The following is a 26,426-nucleotide window of genomic DNA, read 5'->3' as shown; positions in this document are numbered from 1 at the left end:
ATCCAGTGGATCCAAGTTGGGTGGTGCTTGAACTGATGAGTTTACATGAAGGTGCCCACCTGGAATAGACAGACCTTGGTGATGACATGCACCAGCAGTGGGCATAGTGTTGTGTCCCAGTTGCAAACTACCAAATGGAAAGTCGTAACTGATTACAGCTTAGAAGATTTATTCTGAAAACAGGTGGAACATACTCAGTGTAATCACTTACGTCCAGGACCATAGCCAAAGTTCATTTCTCGTAAACACTATCACAGTAACAGTGTCGCAACTGAGACCTGCTCCGTACTCAATGAGGCTCGCCAGATGACTGCGCTTCCAGGCCGCAATGCCATGACTTAATCACATGGGACTGCATCCTGATTGACTCTGTTGACTCCAGCAGTACGACTGCTGCATCTCTCGTGGTGCCCCCACTGTGAGCACTTCGAAGTAAGCCACACTGCTGCCACTGGAGCATTGGCACACAGTGGTCAAAAAGGTGTTGGCCACATCTTATGTGTGGCGACAGCACTGTGTGAACTCACGGTACAACACATAGTATACCCAAAACATTGTGATGAGGGTGACCGTGAAGCAGCTTCGCAGGCTGTGGCCCTTGATCAGAATGGCCCTGTAAGTTGCTAGAAAGCTACAGACAGCATTAGATGCAATGTTTGACATCATTTCCTTCTGGAGCTGGGTTTTAAGGGTGCAGATAAAGCTTTACACAAGACTGTTGGAGGATGGGTGCAAAGGTGCAGTACAAAGTTCTTGAATCCCATTATGGATGCAAAATCGTTTGAAGTCATAGGACATAAATGTCATCCTGTTATCAGAAACCAAAGTGGCGGGGTGCCTTCAAGGGCAAAGACTTTTTCTCCTAGCCTGCAATAGTAGCAACAGTAGTAACCTGAGACATGCAGAACACAAAAGGGAAATGAGAAAAGCAGTAAATGACAATCAACCATATGGAGTCCAAAAACAGGCTGCAAAATCTAAATTGATACAATCCCACAATTCCCCAGTGTCTGGCCAGGTAGATAACTGCTAGGGAGGTACAGCTGGATGAGTCTAACAGGCAGACCAGGTCGGTGATGGTGAAGTCACTATTTGGTCAGAATATATGTTGTTTTGCCAAAATTTTTATCCAGGACAAGTCCCACTGGGCAGTGTGCAGGAGGTGCAACACTTGCGGCCTTAGAGAAAGAGGAATCGGGACAAGGCAATGGTCCCAATTTGAAATTCACAACAGCTTTCCGTGATTTAGACATACTTATTGCTGCTGTGACTAATACGCACAAAATTTGGGCTCAGGAGGTGTCTTGCCACCTAAATTTTACAGAGTGAATAAGGCAGGTTCTTGCATGTGGCAGTCACAACATCATGCAGTATTAAGGGAAAGGTGGAAACAGCTGAAAGACACCAGTTCTTGTTGGTTAAATTTATGATCTGCTTAAATAATGGCAAGGGCCTCCCTCTCTATATGAGAATAGTGTTGCAAAGGGCATATATGCATATGCGGTAGAACACTCAGTGCTATCAGGATATTTATAGGAGATGTGTTTGTTGCTACTGCCAGAGGCAAACCAGGGGTGTACATCATTCTTACTCTTCTATTTCTGCTCCTGTGTCTACGGTCATCTTGTCTAAAGTTATCAAACTACAAAACTTTATTATCTGATAATATGACTTAATTGTTAATGTATATAATTTTCTTTTCATTATATTAATTACACCTTATTCCAGTTTGCTTGTGACTTCAGTGTCCTTGTCAGTTATTTTTGCTCTGTACCGTCAGACTTGCTGTATTAAGTTCTTACAGTGTTGTTGAAGTTTATCTTCTGTAGAGGCAAATACTGCAGTGTCATCAGAAAAATGAAGATTGATTTCACTGTTAAAGGTGTGGGAACTTCATCTAGTGCTACTGATAATAGTGTGATACAGAATGTCCTTGCTGTTTTCTATTTGAATTCTGAATGTACCGTTGCCCTGATAAAGCTTAAAGGGCGATGTACTTGAGGACAATATTATGGAAATGGATGAGGATGTAGATGAAGATGAAATGGGAGATACGATACTGCGTGAAGAGTTTGACAGAGCACTGAAAGACCTGAGTCGAAACAAGGCCCCCGGAGTAGACAACATTCCATTGGAACTACTGACAGCCTTGGGAGAGCCAGCCCTAACAAAACTGTACCATCTGGTGAGCAAGATGTATGAAACAGGTGAAATACCCTCAGACTTCAAGAAGAATATAATAATTCCAATCCCAAAGAAAGCAAGGGTTGACAGATGTGAAAATTACCGAACAATCAGTTTAATAAGCCACAGCTGCAAAATACTAACACGAATTCTTTACAGACGAATGGAAAAACTAGTAGAAGCCGACCTCGGGGAAGATCAGTTTGGATTCCGTAGAAATACTGGAACACGTGAGGCAATACTGACCTTACGACTTATCTTAGAAGAAAGATTAAGGAAAGGCAAACCTACATTTCTAGCATTTGTAGACTTAGAGAAAGCTTTTGACATTGTTGACTGGAATACTCTCTTTCAAATTCTAAAGGTGGCAGGGGTAAAATACAGGGAGCGAAAGGCTATTTATAATTTGTACAGAAACCAGATGGCAGTTATAAGAGTCAAGGGACATGAAAGGGAAGCAGTTGTTGGGAAGGGAGTAAGACAGGGTTGTAGCCTCTCCCCGATGTTATTCAATCTGTATATTGAGCAAGCAGTAAAGGAAACAAAAGAAAAATTCGGAGTAGGTATTAAAATCCATGGAGAAGAAATAAAAACTTTGAGGTTCGCCAATGACATTGTAATTCTGTCAGAGACAGCAAAGGACTTGAAAGAGCAGTTGAATGGAATGGATAGCGTCTTGAAAGGAGGATATAAGATGAACATCAACAAAAGCAAAATGAGGATAATGGAATGTAGTCGAATTAAGTCGGGTGATGCTGAGGGAATTAGATTAGGAAATGAGACACTTAAAGTAGTAAAGGAGTTTTGCTATTTGGGGAGCAAAATAACTGATGATGGTCGAAGTAGAGAGGATATAAAATGTAGACTGGCAATGGCAAGGAAAGCGTTTCTGAAGAAGAGAAATTTGTTAACATCGAGTATAGATTTAAGTGTCAGGAAGTCATTTCTGAAAGTATTTGTATGGAGTGAAGCCATGTATGGTAGTGAAACATGGATGATAAATAGTTTGGACAATAAGAGAATATAAACTTTCAAAATGTGGTGCTACAGAAGAATGCTGAAGATTAGATGGGTAGATCACATAACTAATGAGGAAGTATTGAATAGGAATGGGGAGAAGAGAAGTTTGTGGCACAACTTGACCAGAAGAAGGGATCGGTTGGTAGGACATGTTCTGAGGCATCAAGGGATCACCAATTTAGTATTGGAGGGCAGCATGGAGGGTAAAAATCGTAGAGGGAGACCAATAGATGAATACACAAAGCAAATTCGGAAGGATGTAGGTTGCAGTAGGTACTGGGAGATGAAGAAGCTTGCACAGTATAGAGTAGCATGGAGAGCTGCATCAAACCAGTCTCAGGACTGAAGACCACAACAACAACAGCATTAATATACGCGTTTAACAGGGCTAGATTACTAGTGGCAATATGTCTGTTAATTGTCAGCTGTTCAAAAGTACAGCGAATAGTGGCACCTCTTAGGGAAGTGGCAGCAAGGGACAAGAACAAACACCAGCTGCACTCAGTGTGTATGTGTCCATACCCTTTTCAACATCTCGAAGAGGCTTCTCCAGCAGCTAATGGGGGAACAGGGTGCAACTAACTGCGGATTGTGGTACACGTTCAAACAAACAATGCCTGTTATCTGGGCACTGAGGTCATTCCTGGATCAGTCCAGCAAATGGCAAAGAGGGTTGAGAAGACCAGCTTTATGTATGAAGTTTCAACAGAGCTCACAGTTAGCAGCATTGTCCCCAGAACTGGTCACGGTGCCCTGGTTCTGAATTGAGTAGAAGGGTTGAACCAGAGTCTTTCAAGGTTCTGTGACAAACTAGTTTCAACTTCGTAGATTGTGTGTCTCTTCATCCATTGCAGATAATGGCAGCTGTAAGAGACTGAGAAGTATTAGTGTAAGATTGAAAGGAATGCCGCCCCATTGGCAGTATTGTTAAAAACCTAGTAGTCAATTGCTGAAGCAACTGCAACAAAATTCCAGAGTCTGAAATGACTCTGGAAAGAGGTGAAGTGCACATACTAGGTACAGAAAACTGGTTAAAACCTAAAGTCAACAGCAATGAGACTTTGGTGGAAAATTGAAGTATATATCAAAAGGATAGACTAATGGGAAATGAAGGTGGCTTATTCATTGCAGTAGAAAAGACACTTAGATCCACTGAGAAGAAATTGAAGCTGCATGTCAGATCGTTTGTGCAAGACTCAGTATCAAGGGTTGGCATAAAATTGTAATTAGGTCCTTCTGTTGACCACCAGACTGTGTAAGCAAACACTTTAGAGAAAACCTCAGTTCACTTGCTCAAAAGTTCCCTGATCATACTGTAATCATTGGTGGAGACTTTAACCACCCAAAAGTCAAATGGGGAAAATAACAGTTTTGTTAGTGGATAGCTTGACAAAACATCCTGTGAAACATTACTAAATTCCTTCTCTGAAAGCTACCTAGAACAGATGATTTGGAACCCCACACATGATGGAAATATTTTAGATCTAAGGGCAGCAAATAGACCTTACTTCTTTGAGGATGTCCACATCGAATCTGGTATCAGAGATGATGACATGTAGTGCAACAGCAATTACCAAAATACAAAGGGAAACTAAAACAAGTAGAAAGAAATGTATGTTCAGTAAAGTAGATTAAAAGGCAGTAGTGTCATATCTCAATGAGGAACTTGAAACTTCTAGCATAGGACAGAAGCATGTAGAGGACCTGTGGCTCAATTTTAAAGGAATACTTGACCATGCACTGGATAGAAATGTACCCAATAGAACAGCTCATAATGGATTGGACCCTCTATGGTATACAGTCACTGTAAAGAAACTTTTAAAGAAACAGACACAGCTGCATAATAGGTACAAAACAAAACATAGGGACAAAAATATATGCCGAATGAAACAAGTTTGGCTGTCAAAAGGACAGTGAATGCATGAAGCCTTCAGTGAGTACTGTAGCAGAATTTTGTAAAATGATCAATCACAAAACCCAGAGAAATTCTGTTCATATGTAAAGTGTGGTGTCACCGCCAGACACCACACTTGCTAGGTGGTAGCCTTTAAATCGGCCACGGTCCGTTAGTATATGTCGGACCCGCGTGTCGCCACTATCAGTGATTGCAGACCGAGCGCCGCCACACGGCAGGTCTAGAGAGAATTCCTAGCACTCGCCCCAGTTGTACAGCCGACTTTGCTAGCGATGGTTCACTGACAAATTACGCTCTCATTTGCCGAGACAATAGTTAGCATAGCCTTCAGCTACGTCATTTGCTACGACCTAGCAAGGCGCCATTACCAGTTACTATTGATGCTGTAAAACATGTACCGTAAAGAGCGATGTTCACCAATTATGGATTAAAGTTAAGTATTCCAGAAGCTACGTACTTTATTTGCTAGTCTCAATTACTTTACCTGTTCCAGACCTCACGCCAGCCTGCGTGAGCTTAAACGCGTGCCTTTCAGCTTCCTCCTAGTGGATTGGCTGTCTTGCCAGTCCACAACATAAAGTCTGTTAGTAGCACCAAAATCAGTGTCCAGTCACTTGCAGATGAGACAGGAACTGAAATTGACGGTAGCAAAAGCAGACATGCTTACCTCCATTTTCAAATGCTCCTTTATAGAGAAAAACACAGTAGGATCATCCCAGTTTAATATTCATACCCCTGTAAGATGAGTGAAATCGATATTAGTGTCAGTGACAGTGAGAAACAGCTGAAATTATTAAAACTGAACAGAGCTCAAGGGCCAGATGGAATCCCTATCAGATCTATAATGTGTTAATGTCTGAGTTAGCCCCTCTTTTAGCTGCAATCTGTAATAGGGTCCTCAAACAAAAATCCCTACCCACTAGTTGGAAGAAAGCACAGGTCACACCCATTTACAAAAAGGGTGGTAGAAGTGATTCTTAAAACCACTGTCTAATATCCTTGACATCAATGTATTACAGAATTTTAGAAAATATTCTGAGCTCAAAATAATGAGATATCCTGAACAGAATGACCTCCTCTATGCCAAATGGCATGAATTCTGAAAACATGGATCACATTAAACCCAACTCACACTTTTCTCACCTGACATACTGAAAATTTTTGGAGCAAGGCTCTCAGGTAGATGCAGCACTTGATTTCCAAAAAGCATTTGATGTGGTACCACATTTATGCTTATTATCGATCAACTGAAATTTGTGGCTAGATTGAGAACTTCTTGGTAGTGAGGACACAACATGTTATGGAGAGTTCTCAACAGATGTAGAAGTAAATTTGTGTGTTGGGTGAGCCCCAGGAAAGTGTGTTGGGTTCCTTGTTGTTCATGTTCACATTAACAACCTTATGGATGTCATTACCAGTAACCACAGACTTCTTGCAGACAATGCAGTTGTCTTTCTACATCTACATCTACATCTATACTCCGCGAGCCACCTTACGGTGTGTGGCGGAGGGTACTTATTGTACCACTATCTGATCCCCCCTTCCCTGTTCCATTCACGAATTGTGCGTGGGAAGAACGACTGCTTGTAAGTCTCCGTATTTGCTCTAATTTCTCGGATCTTTTCGTTGTGATCATTACGCGAGATATATGTGGGCGGTAGCAATATGTTGCCCATCTCTTCCCGGAATGTGCTCTCTCGTAATTTCGATAATAAACCTCTCCGTATTGCGTAACGCCTTTCTTGAAGTGTCCGCCACTGGAGCTTGTTCAGCATCTCCGTAACGCTCTCGCGCTGACTAAATGTCCCCATGACGAATCGCGCTGCTTTTCGCTGGATCATGTCTATCTCTTCTATTAATCCAACCTGTCTGAAACAAGCTGCAAACATTCAGTCACATCTTGATAAGATTTCAGCTTGGTGCAAAGATTGGTAAATTACTTTATGTGTTTGAAGTGTAGAAGTGTAAAACTATGGCGCTTCACTAAATGAAAAAAATGTAAGATCCTTTGACTTTAGTATCATTGAGTCACAGTTGGAATCTGTCAACTGATGCAAACACCTGGGTGTAACATTTGTGGCACTTGTAAGTATATGGGATGGAATGATAATATAGGCTCAGGTGTGGGTAAAGTATGAGGTTTGTCCAGAAAATGCATATAAAGGTTGAATAATAACTTTATTTTACAATTATTCAGGCATTACAATATGGTCTCCTTCAAAGTACTCACCCTGAGATGCGATATACTTCTGCCAATGCCGTTTTCACTGTTGATAACATTGCTGAAAGTCTTCAGTTGTGATGTTGTTCAGTTGCCGTGTCATTTCCGCCTTGATGGCTTCCACATCTTCCAAGTACCACCCCCAAAGCACCATTTTACATTTCGGGAACATGAAGAAGTCACACAGGGCTAAATGGGGTGAATAAGGTGGGTGGTCTGTCACGGTGATTGAGCTTCGGGCCAAAAACTCGCGCACAATGAGCAACGTGTGAGTGGGTGCATTGTCGTGATGGAGGATCCACCTGCCCCCTTTTGCCAACTCCTGTCGAACTGGGGCCACATGACCTCTGGGACGTGTCAGAACTTCAACGTAAAAATTTCCGTTCACTCTCTGGCCGGGAGGGACAAATTTCTTGTGAACACTGCCTCTAGAATCAAAGAAAACAAGCAGCAGTGTCTTCACATTGGACCTTGATTTTCGCAACATTTTTGTTCTTGGTTCTCCTGGTAGTTTCCATTCCTTGTTTTGAGATTTGAGCTCCACATCAAATTCGTAAAACCAGGACTCGTCTCCAGTGATGACTCGGTTGAGAAAGTCCCCTCAGAAAGTCCTCACAGCACTCAATCCTCTTTGCTTTCTGCTCTGGCGTCAAGAGCTTCGGTACGATTTTCACACATAATTTCTTCATTTCAAGTTTTTATGTCAGGATTTCATGAACAATTGTTTTGGGGATTGACAGCTCATCAGCAAACATTCTGACTGTCAATCTATGGTCTTTAAGAACACAAGCCCGAATTCGTTCAACATTTGCATCGGAACTCGATGTCAACAGGTGTCCTGGGCGAGGGTCATCATTCACTTCTTCTCGGCCATCCCAGAACCTTTTTAACCACTTGTTCATGGTTGGTTCCTTCAGAGAATTGTCTCTATAAACCTGTTTCAAACACTCAAAAATCTCACGGCCATTCTTGCCTAGCTGTGCAAGGAACTTGATGTTGACGCGCTGTTCCTCAATCAGAGAGAGCTCCATGCCGACGGCAGGTGAAAAAGGGTAACTGTCAACAAGCTGCCGCACACTCCCACCTTCACACAGAGTGCTCTGACTTGAACTGAGCATTGATGGGATTGGTTACAGCAGTAGTCCCACCTGGCGGTGACTGCAACTTGTAACATAAAGACATGATTCAAATTTTATACGTATTTTCCGGACAAACCTCGTAGGTGGTGGACTTTAGTTTATTGGCAGAATTATGAGGAAATGCAATCAGCCTACAAAGTAGATTGCTTACAAATCACTTGTGTGACCCATCCTTGAAATTGCTCAAGTGTGTGAGACCTACACCATTTAGTACTAACAGGGGACATTAAACGTATACAGAGGAGGTCAGCATGAATGGTCACAGGTTTGTTTGATCCGTGGAAGAGTGTCACAGCAATGCTGTAAAAACAGAACTGACAAACCCAAGAAAACCTACTTATGAAGTTCCAATAATCATCTTTAAATGGTGGCTGCAGGAATGTACTCCAACCCTATAGGTATTGCTCCCATAGGGATCGTGAGGACGAGATTAGATTAACCACAACACCCACAGAGTTATTTAAACAATCATTCTTCCCACATTCCATACATGACTGGAGTAGGCAAAAGATCTTATAACTGGTACAGTGGGACACACCCTCTGCTATGTTCTTCACAGTGGTTTGTGGAGTGGAGATGCAGATGTAGACAGGGGAGATGCCATCCTGGACTTTCCATTGTTTAATCTGTGTTTGTTGTTTGTGATCCTCAGCCCAAAGATTGGTTTTATGCAGCTCTCCACACTACTCTGCCCTATGCAAATGTCTTCATCAGTGCATAGCTACTGCAACTTACATAGATTTGAACCTGCTTACTGTACTTGAACCTTAGTCTCTCTTTACAGTTTTTACCTCCTCCCCCCCCCTCCCCCATTTCCCTCGATTACCAAACTGATTCCTTCAAGGATGTGTCCTTGCAGCTGGTTCCTACTTTGTCATATTGTGCCATAAACTTCTTTTTTCACTAATTCAGTTTAATTGATTACCTCCTCATTACTGAATAAATCTACTCTTCTAATCTTCAGAATTCTTCTGTAGCACCACAACCAAATTTCTAAAGCTTCTGTTCTCGTCTTGTATGAACTGCTTACCATCCACATTTCAACTTCTTTACAAAGTTACACTCCTGACAAATACCTTCTGAAGAGTCTTCTGACACTTAAGCTTGTATTAGATGTTAACAAGTTCCTCTTTTTCAGAAATGCTTTTTGTGTTGTAGTTAGTCTGCATTTTATATACTCTCTAAAGCCATCATTAGGTATTTTGCTGCCCAAATAGCACAACCCACCTACTACCATTAGTTTCTCATTTCTTAATCCTGTTATTTGAACAACAGCTGATTTGATTACATTCCATTGTACTTGTTATACTGTTGTTAATGTTCATGTTATAACTTCTTTTCAAGACACTAATCATTCCATTCAGTTACTCTTCTGAAACCTTTACTGTCTCTGATAGAATTACAATGTCATCAGCAAACATCCCTGAACTTTTGATTTCCTCTTTAAAAATCTCCTTGGTTTCCTGTGCCACTTGTTGAATGCACACAGAATAATATTAGGGGATATGAAGATGGTATTTGTATCTGTTCTTTCAGACATGTCCGAAAGAACAGATACCAATGGTGACCGTGCAGCTCTCTGGAATGAAATGATAATTAAATCAAGACCCCCAAGCTGCTGACAGGTGTTGATATACATCAACAGGGACACTTGAAAATGTGTGCCCCGACTGGGACTCAAATCTGGGATCTCCTGCTTACATGGCAGACACTCTATCCGCCTGAGCCACCAAGGGCACAGAGGATAGTGTGACTGCAGAAATTTATCCCTTGCATGCTCCCCGTGAGACCCACATTCCCAACTTAATGTCCAGACACTACGTACGTAGTGCCCCTGCCCATTACACTCATTACTTGCGACAGTCAATCTTACCGAGTCCCGTAAGAGTTCGGGCAATGCGTGTGCATCTGCACACATTAAGTTAGGAATGTGGGTCTCACGGGGAGCGTGCAAGGGATAAATCCCTGCAGTCGCACTATCCTCTGTGCCCTCAATGGTGCAGATGGATAGAGCATCTGCCACGTAAGCAGGAAATCCCAGGTTTGAGTCCCGGGCAGGGCGCACATTTTCAACTGTCCCTGTTGATGTATATCAACACCTGTCAGCAGCTTAGGGTCTTGATTTAATTATCATTTCAACATTATGGAAAGCTGCAACCCTGCTTCACTCCATTTTCAACCATTGCTCTCCTTTTATGTCCTTCAACTCTTGTAAACTTCAGTCTAATTTCTATACATGTTGTAAATAACCTCTCATACACTGTATTGTATCCATGCTACCTTCAGAATTTTGAAGTGTATTTTCTGCTCAACAGTGTCGAAACCTTTCTCTGAACATGTAATTGATATAAACGTAGCTTTGCCTTTCCTTAACCTACCTTCTAAGAGAAGTTTTGGGATTAGCGTTGCCTTGTGCATTCCCTATATTTCTCTGGAACCCAAACTGATCTTCCATGAGGACAGCCTCCATCAATTTTTCCATTATTATATAAACAATTAGTGTCACTGTTTTGAAAGCATGAGTTATTAAGCTGATAGTTTGGTAATATCGAGACCTGTAAGCACCTGCTTTCTTTGAAATTATGTTCTCCTTGAAGTCTGTGGAGGTGCTTCACTAATCTCAAATATCTTGCACACCAGGTGGAATAGCTTTGCCATGGCTGGCTGTCAAAAGGATCACAGTAATTGTGAGGTAATGTCATCTACTCCCGGTATTTCAGTGCTGTGTCAATTTTTCTTCTCACTGTCTCATATCTCCCATCTCATCTTTGTCTACTTCCTCTACTCTTTCTGTAATATTGCCCTCAAGTTCAGGAGGGGACAAACAAAAGAGAGTAGCAGCCTAACCAGCGTAAGAAGAGAGGGTTTTTTTTCCCCCAATCAGTCTACTGACTGGTTTGATGCGGCCCGCCACGAATTCCTTTCCTGTGCTAACCTCTTCATCTCAGAGTAGCACTTGCAACCTACATCCTCAATTATTTGCTTGACATATTCCAATCTCTGTCTTCCTCTACAGTTTTTGCCCTCTACAGCTCCCTCTAGTACCATGGAAGCCATTCCCTCATGTCTTAGCAGATGACCTATCATCCTGTCCCTTCTCCTTATCAGTGTTTTCCACATATTCCTTTCCTCTCCGATTCTGTGTACAAGAGTAAAAACTGATAAAACTTCGTAAGTATAGTCAAAGGTTAAAAGTTGGCATGGTGGGAGGAAGCTTAACAACAAAGTCAACAAATCACAAATCAAAAGCTTATCCACTAAAACGAGGCAACTGAGACAAACTTATATCCATTTTGTGAACAGTTCTAGTAATTGTTTTTCCCTCAGCTCAGTTTGATCATTAAATAACTTATTCACTCTTCTTTTCATGTGACTGTAGATTTCCATTTCCTCCAGCATGTTCATCAGTGAAACCTTAGCAGCAATATGTAAAATTCCAATATTATTCCCTGTGTCTTTTATGGTTTGTTGTATGCTTATTTTTAGTAAGGTAATTACCAAAGGTAAGTTTTTCTTTAGATGATTCTACAGTATGTTTAAACATTATCAGAAAGTTGTATCCCAGTTGTCCGATATAAAAACCATTATACTCATTACAAGATATTTTGTAAATACCTGAATTTGATGATCTTTCTATGCACCAACACTATGGGAAATCATGTTACACAATGAACTTTTGGCTTTGGAGCTTATTTTAACCTTTTTCTTATGGGGGTGGAGGACCTTGTGATTTTATCCGTAATGCCTCCCATTTAAGTTATACTTACATATTTTAAATTGGTTTTAGTATCTAAATCTTGGCTAACTTTAGTTTCCATGGTTTTTTGTAGGCATTCAATTTCCTCAATCCTATGACCATTCGCTGTTGCAGTTTTCTTTAAAATGTTCACCTCCTTCATTTTCTCATGATCAGTAAGTGGCAATTTCAGAATTCTGTGGAACATAGCTCAGAAGAATGCCATTTTCTATTCTTGTAGATGGTTCACACTAACACTTACAGTTGAGTCTGTGGTTGTTGGTTTCCTAAAGATTCCAAAAATATGTCTACTGTATTCTTTCTACATATGCAAATCTAAAATGTTTATAGCACCCCCATCTTCATATTCCACTGTAAAATTTAGTTTCAAATGTGTACTGTTGAATCTTGCCATGACATATATTCCATTTGTTCATGATCACCTCTAAATAACATTGTGTCTTTGTTGACATACTTTTTATAGTAAATAAGTTTGCATTTTATGTTAGGAAAAATGCGTGATGTCTTCATCAAAAAAGTTCTCTGCATTTCTATGTTTATCATGAAATAATTTCATCAATCTGTATAACCATCATCAGTGGTGAAGCGGTCCTATGACGGTGATGTGAATTACTGCTTAATATGAGCATTGCTAATTAATTTACTGTCTTTTGCATATGCTCATTTTCAACAGCAGATTTCTCACTGTTATCCATTACCTATAGATGGGTGCATAAATCCACAGTCTAAGCAAGAGGAATTTGACAAATTAAACTGTGTTACTATTGATAAAACTCAATGATGGGGCTTGGGTGAGAAAGGATGAAAGGTGGAGGGGGGAGGGGGGGGGGGGGGAGTGGCGCAAGTTGCTCACCATACGTACACAGTGAGCACTGAGAATAGGACTGCTTCAAACATAAGAATACATGCACAACCATTTCAAAAACCATTTGTTACTTGTGGATACTGTTCCCAAAACTTCAAGTGTAATCTCAGAACTGTAAAGTGTAAAATACTGTACGGGATGGCTTTAGTGGAATGTGGGTGACATGGAAGAAGTGAGGTTATAAAGGAACCTCCAGGAATTATATCCCATGTGCCAGTTGCATGGGCGATGGTGTGGGTTGTCAGAAATTAAAAGGTGCTAAAAAGAAGGGTGATACTTCAGTGTGACTGTGGAATGGTAGGAAGAGACTGAGGCAGAGAAAGATTAAAGTTACAACTGAGGCAGGGACAGATGGCGTAAGCCATCTGCCATGGAGGAGAGCTACAGCTTAAGATAGTGGGCTTCAGAAGCATCTCTGTATATGTGAATGGAGGAGGCAGTCACATAATTTCTCTCTTCTTGATTGGTTATTCACCTTGGAATTTGCTCTGTCAATTCAGCACGCATATAGCAGCACTTGTAGGTGACTGCAATGACTGGATGTTAATGCAAAATCTTAGGAAGATAGAACTGCAATAAAATTATTGGAGGGGGGGGGGGGGTTATGGGCGCTCAACATCGAGGTCATCAGCGCATAAAATTATTAATTTCTTGGTGTCCACAGTGTGACTGACAACTGAAGCTGTACATACTGACTGACTTGTACAATACTAATTCTATGTGCTGGTAGTAGTGTCATTATTTTAATAAATATCTCCTTCCATTGTCTTTCTCCTCTCTCCCTTCTCCTTGACCCCTTTCTCTGTTCTCTCTTTTTCTTTGTATTTTTTACTGAAACTGAGTAATGACTGTTATCTTCTTTTTATAGCAGAGTAACATTCTGTGGTCTGTGACAACAAATTGCTTTATTTTTGCAGCAAATTTTCTACTATCTACAGGTTCCATAAAACCATCAGAATTGCTTTCACCTGTTCCTGAAAAATAAGTCTAATTGCTGTCCTGCTGCTACCTTGCTAAAATAATGCACACAATGCAGTATGCGAGGTCTGTTCAAAAAATTCTGGAACTTTGTCCACAAAATTTTTCTATGCTTACCTTTGACTTATTCTGCATGGTCTCCTTCAAAATACTCTCCTCCAAATTGATAAACTGCTCCCCACACTGTTTGTAAGCCTCTGGCTGGATCATGCACAGCACTGTCTGTGAATCTTCTTGTATCTCATGTATCATTGCAAATCTTTGTCCTTTCAAAGTGGGTTTTCAGCTTTGGAAATTAAAAAAAAATCCACAGGACCAAGGTCTGGAGAGTATGGAGGATGAGGTAACACAGTGATTTTGATTTTTGTGCAACAGTCATGCACCAACAGGGATGAATGGGCATTTGTGTTATCATGGTGCTAGAGCCATGAACAGTCTCATCACATTTCAGGCTGTTTCCATCTCACATTTTCTCGCTGATGTTACAACACATCCCAATAGTACCATTGATTAACAGTTTGTTGCTGTGGCACAGGTTTATGATAAACTAATCCTTGGATGCCAGAGGAAACTGTCAGCATTGTTTTGACATTTGACCTGACCTGACAAGCTTTTTTTGCTCTTGGAGAACCTTTCCCACCCACTGTGAAGACAACTTTGGTCTCAACTTCATAACCATAGACCCATGTCTTATCACCAGTTGTGATTCTCTGAAGGAACATCTCATTCTCATTTGCGTGATCCAGAAGCTCTTCAGAGATTGCAAACGAAGGTCTTTCTGGTCTTGACTCATGAGCTGTGGGACAAACTTGGCAGCAACACAGTGCATTCCAAGATACTGTATCAGAATTTAATGACATGATCCATATGAAATGTTACATTCTTCTGCAACATCTTGGACAGTCAGTCTTCAATTGGCGTGCACAATTTCGTTGATGTTCCTGACATATGCATCGTAAGTAGACGTTGGAGGGCGTCCTGAGTGAGGGTCATCTTTAACTTCTGTCTGGCCATTTTTAAACCATGTGAACCATTTGTAACACTAAGTAAGTCTCAACTCTTTACCACCGAAGGATTCCTGCATCATTCGGTGTGTCTCTGTAAAGTTTTTCTTGAGTTTAATGCAAAATTTAATGCAGACCCATTGGTCCTGTAACTCTGCTATCTCGAAATTTGCAAACTGTGCAACACAGCATTCTACTCAATACAGCTCTGAACAATAACTAACAGACATACAACAATGAAACTTCCAGCTGTTACACATTAAACACAGGCTTTCACAGGGGTGCCTCGCTCCAACACGAAATTACAAATGTTCCAAATTTTTTGAACAGACCTCATAGTTTCTATTGGCCCTGTGATGCAAATACTCCCAGACAGCGTAAGCTCCATTCTGTTCACTGGGCCCACAGATTTTGTATGTCTCCCAATGAATTTGGACACAGTGTACACTATATATGAATGGAAATTGTGAACAAAATACATTCAATAGAGGAAATGTGCACAGTATGTCTGGAATGGGATATCATTTCCTACACCAGGTAAGATGTCACATTGCCTGCACTTCAGTAGATTTGCAGAGTGTGTATGTAGGTATAGATGTATTGTGGAGTCACAGTTTCCAATTATCCATCCGGTCACCTTGAGTTAGGTTTCCATTGTTTCCTTAAAGTTTATTTATGTTGATGCTGAAATAGTTTCTTCAACAAGTCTATGATAAATTTCCTTCGCCATTCTTGTCCACCAAAGCCAGTGCCCCCCCTTCCCCCTTTAAGATGGAGATTGATAAATGACATGTTTCCTATTTGCAGGAGCAGAGTCACAAGTCATATAGGCCACTCTGTGTTCTGACATTTAGATGGAACTATGCCTTGCATCAGTTGGAACCCATGGGCTACCATCTTATCAACATGTTGCTACATTGCTTAGTAACACTCATGTATTTCAGGTAAGTCCCATACTGATATTACAAATTACTATAATGTTATTCGCCCTGTTTTCTTTACTTCCATTTTTTTGTCATTGTTGGTCTTGCTGAATTTGCAGTGGTTCCAGTGCTTTCTGCAACTGATACTGTTAATAAAACAGATTAATACCTTTTAGATTTCTTGACCACCTGTAGAAACTGTAGGCAAAGAGTTTCCATTCACTCTTGAAGTAGGAGAAGTGCTATTATTAGTAATTGCATGAGATATATATATATATATAGGTTCTACACTTTCAATGTACACTGAGCTGGGTGCTGATGCTGCTTTGTTCTTTGTTTATAACATTTCCACAGAGAGTATTGTCCCATTTATTTTGACTTTTGTTGTAGAAAGTATTATGTGCAATAGATCTGAGCCCTAGTAAACATTTTAATTCCTGCTATCTTTGTTGTGATTCCTCCTTTAATTAAACATATAAAAATAGCAAAATAAAAATATCATTGTCTTTGTCTTCTAAGAATTTCCAAGAAAATTATCATTAACTGGTTTTTATTTCTTTATTAAATGGCAGAAAAGTCACTTGTATTTTGTTTTCATTTTACAACATAGCTTTTCATTTTTGTATAACTGCATTAATATGCTTGGCATTCTGCTCATTTTACTATGGCAGCTTTTTATTATTTAGTTCAGTCAAGACATTCTCACAATAATACAAGATGGAGAGATGTAGAGAAGGGGGGGAAAACTGTGGATGCCTTGATGTAATGTTTGGTGCTTTAGTGGGAGCACCAAAGGGGATTGGTAGAGGGAGGACAGGGATTAGTGAAGGTTGAGTCCAGCGGCATTATGGGAATGAAGAATATGTTGTAGGGAGACTTCCCACCTGGACAGTTCAGACTAGCTGATGTTAGTAGAAAGGAGCCAGATGGCACAGGCTGTGAAGCAGTCATTGAGATGAAGCATATCATGTTGGGCAGCATGTTCAGCTGTGGGGTTGTCCAGCTGTTTCTTGGTCATAGTTTGGTGGTAACCATTCATGCAGACTGACAGTTTGTTAGTTGGCATGCCCACGTGGAAATCAGCACCTGCTTTCATAGGTAGTCCTGCCATTGATGGGTAGGAGATGCTATAACAGGACTGGAGAATGTGGTATTTATCACAGCTATAATTGTCAGAACAGTGTGATGTAATTTGAAGACATTGTAAGCATCAGTGATGTAGGTGGTAATGGGAAGATATATGGGACAGTCTGCATCTAGGTTTATTGCAAGGATATGAGCCATGAGGCAAGGTGTTGAAAGCAGGGGAGGAGTGGTGATGGACAAGGATATTGTTTAGGTTCACTGGCAACAGAGTACAACTGGGAGGTGTGGGGAGATAGTGGGTAGAATATTCCTCACTTCTGAGCACAATGAGAAGTAATTGTGACCCTGGTGGAGAATGTGATTCAGATATCCACTTCTGAGTGGTACTGAGTTGGGAGGAGAGCTCCTTTGTGGATGGACTGCTGGTATATTGGAGGTGGTGGGTAACTGGAGAGACAAGACACAGGAGATGTGTTTCTGGACGAGCTTGTGAAGGTAATTTTGATCAGTGAAGGCCTCAGTGAGATCCTTGGCATATCTGGAAAAGGATTGCTCATCACTTAGAGATGCAATGGGCACTGGTGGCCAGGTTGTATGTGGAAGGTCTTCATTGTATGGAATGTGTGGCAGCTGCCGGAGAGGGGAGGTATTGTTGGTGATCGGTAGGGATGATATGGATGGAGGTACTGATGTAGCCATTCTTTACAGGGAGGTCAACATCAAGGAAGTTCACTTATAGGGTCGAGGAGGAATAAAGTGAATGAATGACAGGGAAGATGTTAAGGTCCAGATTATGAAGATGCCAATGAATCTGAACTAGATGAGTAGTTTTGGATTCTGAGTGGTTTTGAAGGATTTCTCTAGATAGCCTTTGGTAAGCTGGCTTAGGATTTTATCATGCGGTTACCCATTGCTGTACAACAGGTTTGTTTGTGGGTGATGCCTTCAAAGGAAAAGCAATTTGCAGTGAGGATATAGTTAGTCATAGTTACTAGGAAGGAAATTGTTGGTTTGGAGTCAGTCTGGCATTGAGAAAGGTAGTGGTCAGTAGAGACAAGGCTGTGGGCATTGGGGATGTTAGTGTAGAGGGAGGTGCAGTGACAATAATGAGCACAATGCCAGGTGGTAGAGGAACAGGAATTGTGAAGATTCAGTGGTGGAAATGATTGGTGCCTTTTATACAGAAGGGTTAATTGAAGGTAACACAGTCATGAACTTGGCCTCCAAAAGCCTTACCTATTGCCCCACTCCCAAATTCAATCATGCTGGACTTGTTAAAGACCTTGTCTCCTTCTCCTGGTCTCTCCATTGGAAAAAGGTTTTTACCACAAACCCAACCAATCAGACTCACTCCACCATGACCAACTATATCCTCACCCAAAATTACTTTCCTTCAAAGGCATCACCTACAGACAAATCCATGATACAGCAATGGGCACCTGCATGTTTCCATCCTGTGCCAATCTGTTCATGGACCATCTAGAGGAATCCTTCCTAAGCACACACAGTCCCAGTTACCTCACCTGATTCAGATTCATTGATGACATCTTCATGATCTGGACCAAGGGTGAGGACTCCCTATCCATATTCCCCCAGAACCCCAGCAAGCCCCTTTCTTCAGTGTTGATCTCCACCTAAAAGATTACTGCATGAATACCTCCATCCACATCAAACCTACTAACCATCAACAAATCCTCCATTTCAACATTTACCACCCATTCCATACCAAGAAGTCCATTCTATACTGCCTAGCCATTCATGGTCATTGTATCTGTAGTGACAAGCAATCCCTCTCCAAATATACCAAGGGTCTCATGGAGGCCTTCATAGACCGAAATTACCCTCCCAATCTCATCCAGAAACAGATCTCCTGTGCCTTATCTCTCAAGTCGCATACCGTCTCACATGTACCCACTGTCCCACCACAAAGGAGTATTACTCCTCTCATGACCCAGTACCACCCAGGACTGGAGCAACTGAATCACATTCTCTGCCAGGGTTTTGATTACCTCTCATCGTGCCCTGAAATGAGTAATATCCTATGCACTATCCATGTCCATTCTTACTCTGACCATGCTTCCAACCCCTTGCCTCATGGCTCATATCCCTCCACGACATGCAAAGCCCCATACAGTCTCCCACTACCACTTACTTCATCTCATATACAATCAAAGGCAGTGTTGCCTATGAAAGCAGTCATATGATCTCCAAACTAAGCTGCAACCACTGTGCTGCTTTCTTGTGGGCATGACAACTAACAAGCTGTCTGTGTGCATGAATGGCCACTGCCAAACTGTGGCCAAGTGCCAGCTGGACCACCCAGTTGTTGAACATGTTGCCCAATAGATGTGCTTCAGTTCAGTGAATGCTTTGTAGCCTACACCATCTGAAACATTCCTACCAACACCAATTGTTTTGAATTGAGTAGGTGGGAAATCTCCCTACAACACTCTCTTCATTGCAACAAACCACCTGACCTCAGCCTTCACTAATCCCATTCCTCCCCATACCCTGCCCTCTCCCTGCTCCTGTTTCAGTATACACATTCCACAAAGGCAACTACAGTATTCTCTCTCTTCCTCCCTCCCCCCCCCCCCCTCTCTCTCTCTATCTATCTATCTATCTCTGTCTCTCTCTCTCCACCCTCCTCCCTCTCCCTCTCCCTCTCCCTCTCCCTCGATCTCATCTCCCTCTCCCTCGATCTCCTCTCCCTCTCCCTCGATCTCCTCTCCCTGTCCCTCTCCCTCTCCCTCGATCTCCTCTCCCTCTCCCTTGATCTCCTCTCCCTCGATCTCCTCTCCCTCTCCCTCGATCTCCTCTCCCTCGATCTCCTCTCCCTCAATCTCCTCTCCCTCAATCTCCTCTCCCTCGATCTCCTCTCCCTCGATCTCCTCTCCCTCTCCCTCTCCCTCGATCTCCTCTCCCTATCCCTCAATCTCCTCTCCCTCTCCCTCAATCTCCTCTCCCTTGATCTCCCCTCCCTCTCCCTCTCCCTCGATCTCCCCTCCCTCTCCCTCTCCCTCGATCTCCTCTCCCTCTCCCTCGATCTCCTCTCCCTCTCCCTCGATCTCCTCTCCCTCTCCCTCGATCTCCTCTCCCTCTCCCTCAATCTCCTCTTCCTCCTCCCCACCCTTTGGCCCAGCACAGTCTCCCGACTCTGCACCTAGCAGCTTGTGTCCCTACATCTCTGTGTGCTCCCACAGGCAGCACACAACCTTCCCCCACTCTTACCTTGCTATTCCTTCCACTCCTTGCCCCATGCCTGCTTTTTAGCCCCACCACACACCCCAGATTGCTGCACACATTACAGGTGCAGTCAGCAGTCAGACTCTAGCCGCCAGAGACAGTAGCCATGTCTGTCTGTCTGTCTGTCTGTGTGTGTGTGTGTGTGTGTGTGTGTGTGTGTGTGTGTGTGTGTGTGTGGTATTTTCGATGAAGAACTTTTTATCTGAAAGTTGGAATGTTTAGCAGTGTTTTTATTGTGCTTGTCTGCAACTCGATGCCTCTTCCATGTGATTAATATCAATCTATCCTTTTCATATTACTGTTGTTTGCTCAAAATATAGATATACACAGAATACCTAAGTATGCTCTGTAAGGATAGGACAGGTTGTCAGCCATGACCTTGATGAAGGAACCATTATGGCTTTTTCCTAAAGTGATCTAGGGATAGACAGAAAATCCTAATCAGGATGGCCGAACAATTGAACTCCACCCTCCTGAGTGTAAGGCCAGTGCCTTAACACCTGCACTGTGTCATTCAGTTAAAAGACTGAAAGACAACTTGTAAGATTAGAAAACCTTTATCTTTTCCATGTATGTTGTATTTGTTTATCATGTATCATCTTCTACTCAGAACTACAAACAAAAGAATATGCTATGCCCAAGTTGGACCACACCCTAATCTATCTTAATTGAACTGTACAAAAAATGTAAGATTCACATACCTTGGTGCTCCACAGGTCTCCTTGTAAAATAGCACTTTGTTTCTATTATGGATGGCTGCAAATCAAGTTTGTTTTTATGTGGTGGAGGCAATAGTTTTCAGTTTGTGACATTCTTTGCTTCTGTTAATGTAGAAAGCCACATTTTACCCCAGGCTGCTATACATATCAGTAAATGATATTTTCTTCACAGAAGGGGCTTATAATTGGAGAAAAACTAACTAGCCATTGCGAACATGTCACTGTTTTTGGAACCTGATATGGATATGCTATGTAATAGTTAAAATACCAGACAGCTTCTTGAAAACAGTAGTTTAGGGCATAACCTATTTAAATAACTTTGTAGTTGTAGTTCCCACAGTCCTTCTTTTAAAGAAGCAATTCTCCGCTGTCTATTAATTCATAATTAATTGTGCTATATAGACACTTTTCTGGTTTGTTTGAGGTGTGAATTTACAATAACACACATTGAGTTAATGTTACCTTAGTGTCTGCTTGTGTGAACAGTTAGCTGTTCAGGCATCCGCAAGTTAATTTAAAACGATATTAGACATACCAGCTTAACACAACAATAAAACATAGTTATAACTTAACAAACATACTGGTATATAGTAACTTACTGGTCTAGATTATATTAAAACTAATGTTACTTTGTTTGATTGCAAGATGAAAGGAGATTAGCATTTTCCATCATAGAACCTTGACATAAAATTTTCCAGTAAGATGATCTATAATCCAGAAGTATATTGTGGAATGACAGAGACATTTACTTTTTTTTTTTTTTTCAAATTTTCCCAACATTGCTCTAAGAGTCTTTTTAAAACTGTTGATTTTAATTATCTGTTTTATTTCCTTGGTCAGTGTATACTGCACCATTGATTCCCTAGTAGAAAATATTATAGAATCCCCCCTCCAGTACATTGCAAGTTTGGTTCGTTTTCCACAATCATTAACAGAGCTGTTAGCATACTATTTACTTATTTTTCTGTTAATAAGAATGATGTAATGACAGTTACACTCATGATGTAATGACAGTTACACTCAAGTGATTCTGTTAGATTCCCCAACTCTTAAAACAGATTTTTGTAGTGAGCAAATTTTTGTATTTTAGTTACTATTCTTATTGCCATTTTTTGTAGTTTAATTATTGTTGCTATTTTTGCATATGATGCCAAATGTATGGTAGCTAAGGACTGAGGAATGCACACGGGAACAGTATGTAACCATCAGTTGTTGTAAACTGATGATAAGACTCTTAAGTCTTACAGTGTAAGAGTTTAACAAGTAGGTGAAATTCTTATTGATAGTATCTTAGTGTACTCATTCCACTTCAGCTGACAGTCAGTATTCACTCTAAAATTTTTTTGTTTTATATGGATGTGGTGTCTGTTCTTTTGGACATGTCACTTGTGTATATAAGAACAACAATGATCCTAAGTTGCTGCCATGTGGATCTTCTTTATTAATGTATTTTGGATCTGATAAATGTTTTACTAAGTTATTGGATATAAGATCTGCCTCTTAAGAAAAACACTGTTTTTCAATATGACACAAATGTTTTTCAGCACTTCTGTGCCATCATCAGTGGGTTTTCTTTATTAAAATCTGTGAAATGTGAATGTGTTTTGCGTGATGCCTAATTTACAAATATTAGGTCTAAAGAACAGTTTACATTTTTTGTGTCATTACCTTCATTTTACATTACACACTTCTGCAGGACCATTTGTACATTATCACGCACTAGTAGCATATTGTCTGCAACCAAAACAATGTAATAATTTACTAAAAAAATTCACTGTGTGTAAGTCCCTTTACTAGCTTTATGCCTTGTAACCATTTTTATAAATATGGTTGCAACCATTCATTAGCTACTCTTCTTATTCCTAATGATTCTGTCTTCTCCGATAGAATTTTATGATTGACATTCTCAGAGACATTTTTTAAATCTAAAAATGTATCTGTTAAGCAGTTCATTATCTGGTGCATGAAGTACCACTTTTATAATCACCACTGACTCTGTACTTCTACCATTTTGTAACCAAACTGCACTGTTCTCACGTAATTCATTAGTCCTTCTTTCACAACTGGCTACAATTTTCGAGAATGGTGACAGCAGAGATACAGACCTGTAAGTTTCTCTGTCTCTTGTGTTAACTATATGTGGCAGAGGCTTGTTTTAACTACTGTGGAAAGTTACCTCTGCTGTAGGGCTTATATATTTTGTTAGTTAAGGGAGTTTGCATGCTGTCAAGGTATTCTCTGAGTATAAATACTGGCACTTCATCTGTGTCTTCTGACTTTTATTCTTCTGCTTTCTTGACTTCAACCTCTTTCGTGGGTAACATCATATTTGTATTTGTTGCATAGTTATTTACATAAACTGCAGCTGTGTTCCTTAATTTTTATTGTAACTTTTGCAACATTACATAAATATTCATTTACAAAATTTGCTAGTTTCTGTGGAACATTTTTCGACTGACACCTGTCCTTTAACTTAAGTTGTAATGCTTTTGTTTATTTTTACCTGTTTCCTGTTTTACGACCATTCAGACAGCTCTGCTTTTATCAGCATCAAATATTATTTTCTTAATTGAAGACTTGTTTGCAAAAAAGAATTGCCCTTAAGTAGATCGTTTTGTAATTGTGATAAAAGTCTAGGAATTCTGGCTCACAGTGGCTCTTTTTAAGGGAAATGAGATACTTGAGTGTCTGGAAGGACTTTCTAGTAGGTGCTGATGTCTGCTTGTTATTTGAATGCCCTACTGCTGTGAGTACTTCTGGAAATGTCTGCTCAAAATTCAGTTTAAGTAGTGTAACAAACTCTACAGACTTTAGCTTTATATTTTTTCTGAGTACATTCCCTCCCATATTAATTTTTAGAATACAGTACATTCAAAAAATCCTAGCCATTTTATTTTGAAAGGAATCTTTCATAGGCCAGCAGTTAGATGAGCTTTTCCAAACCAGCTTTCACTCATACTGTTCAAATGAGATGCATCAATGACCACTGTCTGTATTTGTAAACACATGAGGAGATGCTGATGCAGAATTTTTAGGTACTCATGTTGCATTGTTAACCAGCCGAGACACTGCATAACTGGGAATGATGTTTATGAGAATGTTATTGATTTAATTTATGATAGTGTTCATACTTATGTCTTCACGTAGCATTAGTGCACTTTTGTGAACTGAGACTTCGTCCATATTATCAGTTGATTTATTGACAGAGATGTCTATACTGCCTCAAGGTGACGGGTACACACAAAGAATTTTAGTAAATGCCAATATCTGTTAATTCAGAGCTTGGTATCACAAAATATTTATGCTGAATAACAAGAAATATATCACATGTTACTTTAAATTCTTTAATAAATGCTTGGTCATTTACTCACTAAGGAAGCCCTACAATAACAGCTTACTGTTGCTCATGACAGTAGTACTGTATGATGAATTTCATCTCTTTACATCAGTATTTTGTGATGCATGTCGCTGTGCTGTTTGAAGACTACAGTCCGACCTTAATTTGCTGTATTTTTATTTTTATTGATTGCATGCTTTGATGAAAAGTTGTATCTGTATATGTTCCAGTTTTTCTTGTCATTGTGTCTTCTTTTATCTTTCTGATATCTTTTTGGGGTATAGAGTTGTGTCTCTTGTGAAATAAGTGGAAATGTTTCTAAATTGCTGGAGACATTGATTAGACAAGGGCACCTATTGTCTGATTTTATTTCAAAATAGGCTTATTACTACTATCCAGGACAATGGGTCTTTGATTTGAGTGATGCAAGATTTAACTTCTACACTTTCACTAATCATCTCAGCCATCCTTCACTTGATTCAGATACATGGTGAAACCTGTTCTTTGTGTGTACAATAAGACTGTGTCATCCTTCCAGCCTTTCTACCAGCCACCAGTTCCCAAACAAAAAACTGTAAGAAGAAAAATACCAATATGACCAGGTGAATTGGGGAAGAGAATGTATAGACAGAACACAAAGGCTTGTTATAGAAATTATTTCGCAGCATACACTGGAAATTTCTGTAAACACGTCATTCACTGTAGTTTTTTTTTCCATTTAACAGTGTTACAGATCAGAGTATGGAATTATTACAAACATGTCTTATAGTGCTACAACCTTACTTGTTCCCCAAATTTCCTATCTTCAGCCTCCCAACTTGGTCAGTATTTACTGTCCCACAATTATCTTTGTTACTGTTTCCTTTGTCCTCTTGCTCACTATTGTTTCCTTCAATTTTAGTTATTTTTTTATTTTTGTCTCTTATTTTTATCCTACTCTTTTTATTTACTTATTTGCTTTTTTATGTACATATTTCTCTCTGTTCATTATTGTCCTTAATACGACAAATGAAGTGCTCCCTCTGTTTTGTTTATTTGTGCATTAATTACAATAATACGCCACTTCAGCAGCTTACATATCCCTAACCAACACCAGCTATCCAACACGGGAAAGGAGACCAATAGTTTAATATGGAATCCAAACCATGTGTTGTTCCTGGTAATTCCTCATACTATTGAGGTGTAGACTCAAAAATCAGTATTCAACTGAGATTTGATCCCATAACCTCTCAGTTTCCAGGCATGTGCTTGACTACTAGACCAGCAGGCTGACTTCTTTTATTCTGATATTATAATACTGTCATATGTTCTGTTGGTCTGTTAAGCTGGGTATTTTTTCTTCATCCATTTTTTTAGTTACCCTTCTCCTGGCCTGAGTTCCAAAATCCTATGGATTAAACTTTGGAATTGCACCTACACTACTATTTGCTCAAAAGTAATTTTTCATGAATATCCTTTTATACAATGTGTGTGTGTAGTTGTGCTGAATAACAACTTTGTGAATAAAACTGTTACTGTAATTAATGTTATTGTCACTATTTTTGACAGGATGTGTTGTATATTCTTACCAGAAATAACCAGTTTTGTGTGTGGAATGCTGTTTGCTGTCCATCCGGTACACACAGAAGCAGTAAGTTTGTTTCTAAGTTTACAAATACCACTTTAGTTTTGTATAATGTCAAATACATGCAAAATTGTTACAAAGTTTATTGATGAAAATGTAACTTTTCAGGTTACTGGTGTAGTGGGGAGAGCAGAAACACTATCATCGGTATTTTTTCTGGCAGCTTTCATGTTTTATGCAAGAGCTACGAGGAGGAAAAGAGTAACAGGTAATTTTTTCCTGTTGATATACCAATAAGTCTCTTGAGAATTAAAAAAAATGTATTTATTCATTCTTGCAATATTTTTACTGTCATGCCAAGGAAATATAGATAGGACACTACCATTTCAGCCAGATAAAACTCAATGTTTAACTTGGGAATATGTGTAATTTGAACTGCCTACCCTTGTAATGATTCATCTATTGCAT

General features: G+C 40.2%; 1 protein-coding gene across 1 annotated transcript in view; it reads left to right on the top strand.

Annotated features, from left to right (window-relative positions):
• The window catches only part of LOC126094525 (protein O-mannosyl-transferase Tmtc3), a 115,613-nt gene that overhangs the window by 15,073 nt on the left and 74,114 nt on the right, over nt 1-26,426 (top strand). Inside the window, exons 4-6 of the mRNA XM_049908941.1 lie at nt 15,891-16,027; nt 25,943-26,024; nt 26,127-26,226. Of these exons, the coding sequence (XP_049764898.1) occupies nt 15,891-16,027; nt 25,943-26,024; nt 26,127-26,226 (319 nt within the window). The remainder of the gene's footprint in view (nt 1-15,890; nt 16,028-25,942; nt 26,025-26,126; nt 26,227-26,426) is intronic.

Source organism: Schistocerca cancellata, chromosome 8 (genome assembly GCF_023864275.1).
Source record: "Schistocerca cancellata isolate TAMUIC-IGC-003103 chromosome 8, iqSchCanc2.1, whole genome shotgun sequence".
NCBI lineage: Eukaryota > Metazoa > Arthropoda > Insecta > Orthoptera > Acrididae > Schistocerca > Schistocerca cancellata.
This window is presented reverse-complemented; position numbering and strand designations above follow the sequence as displayed.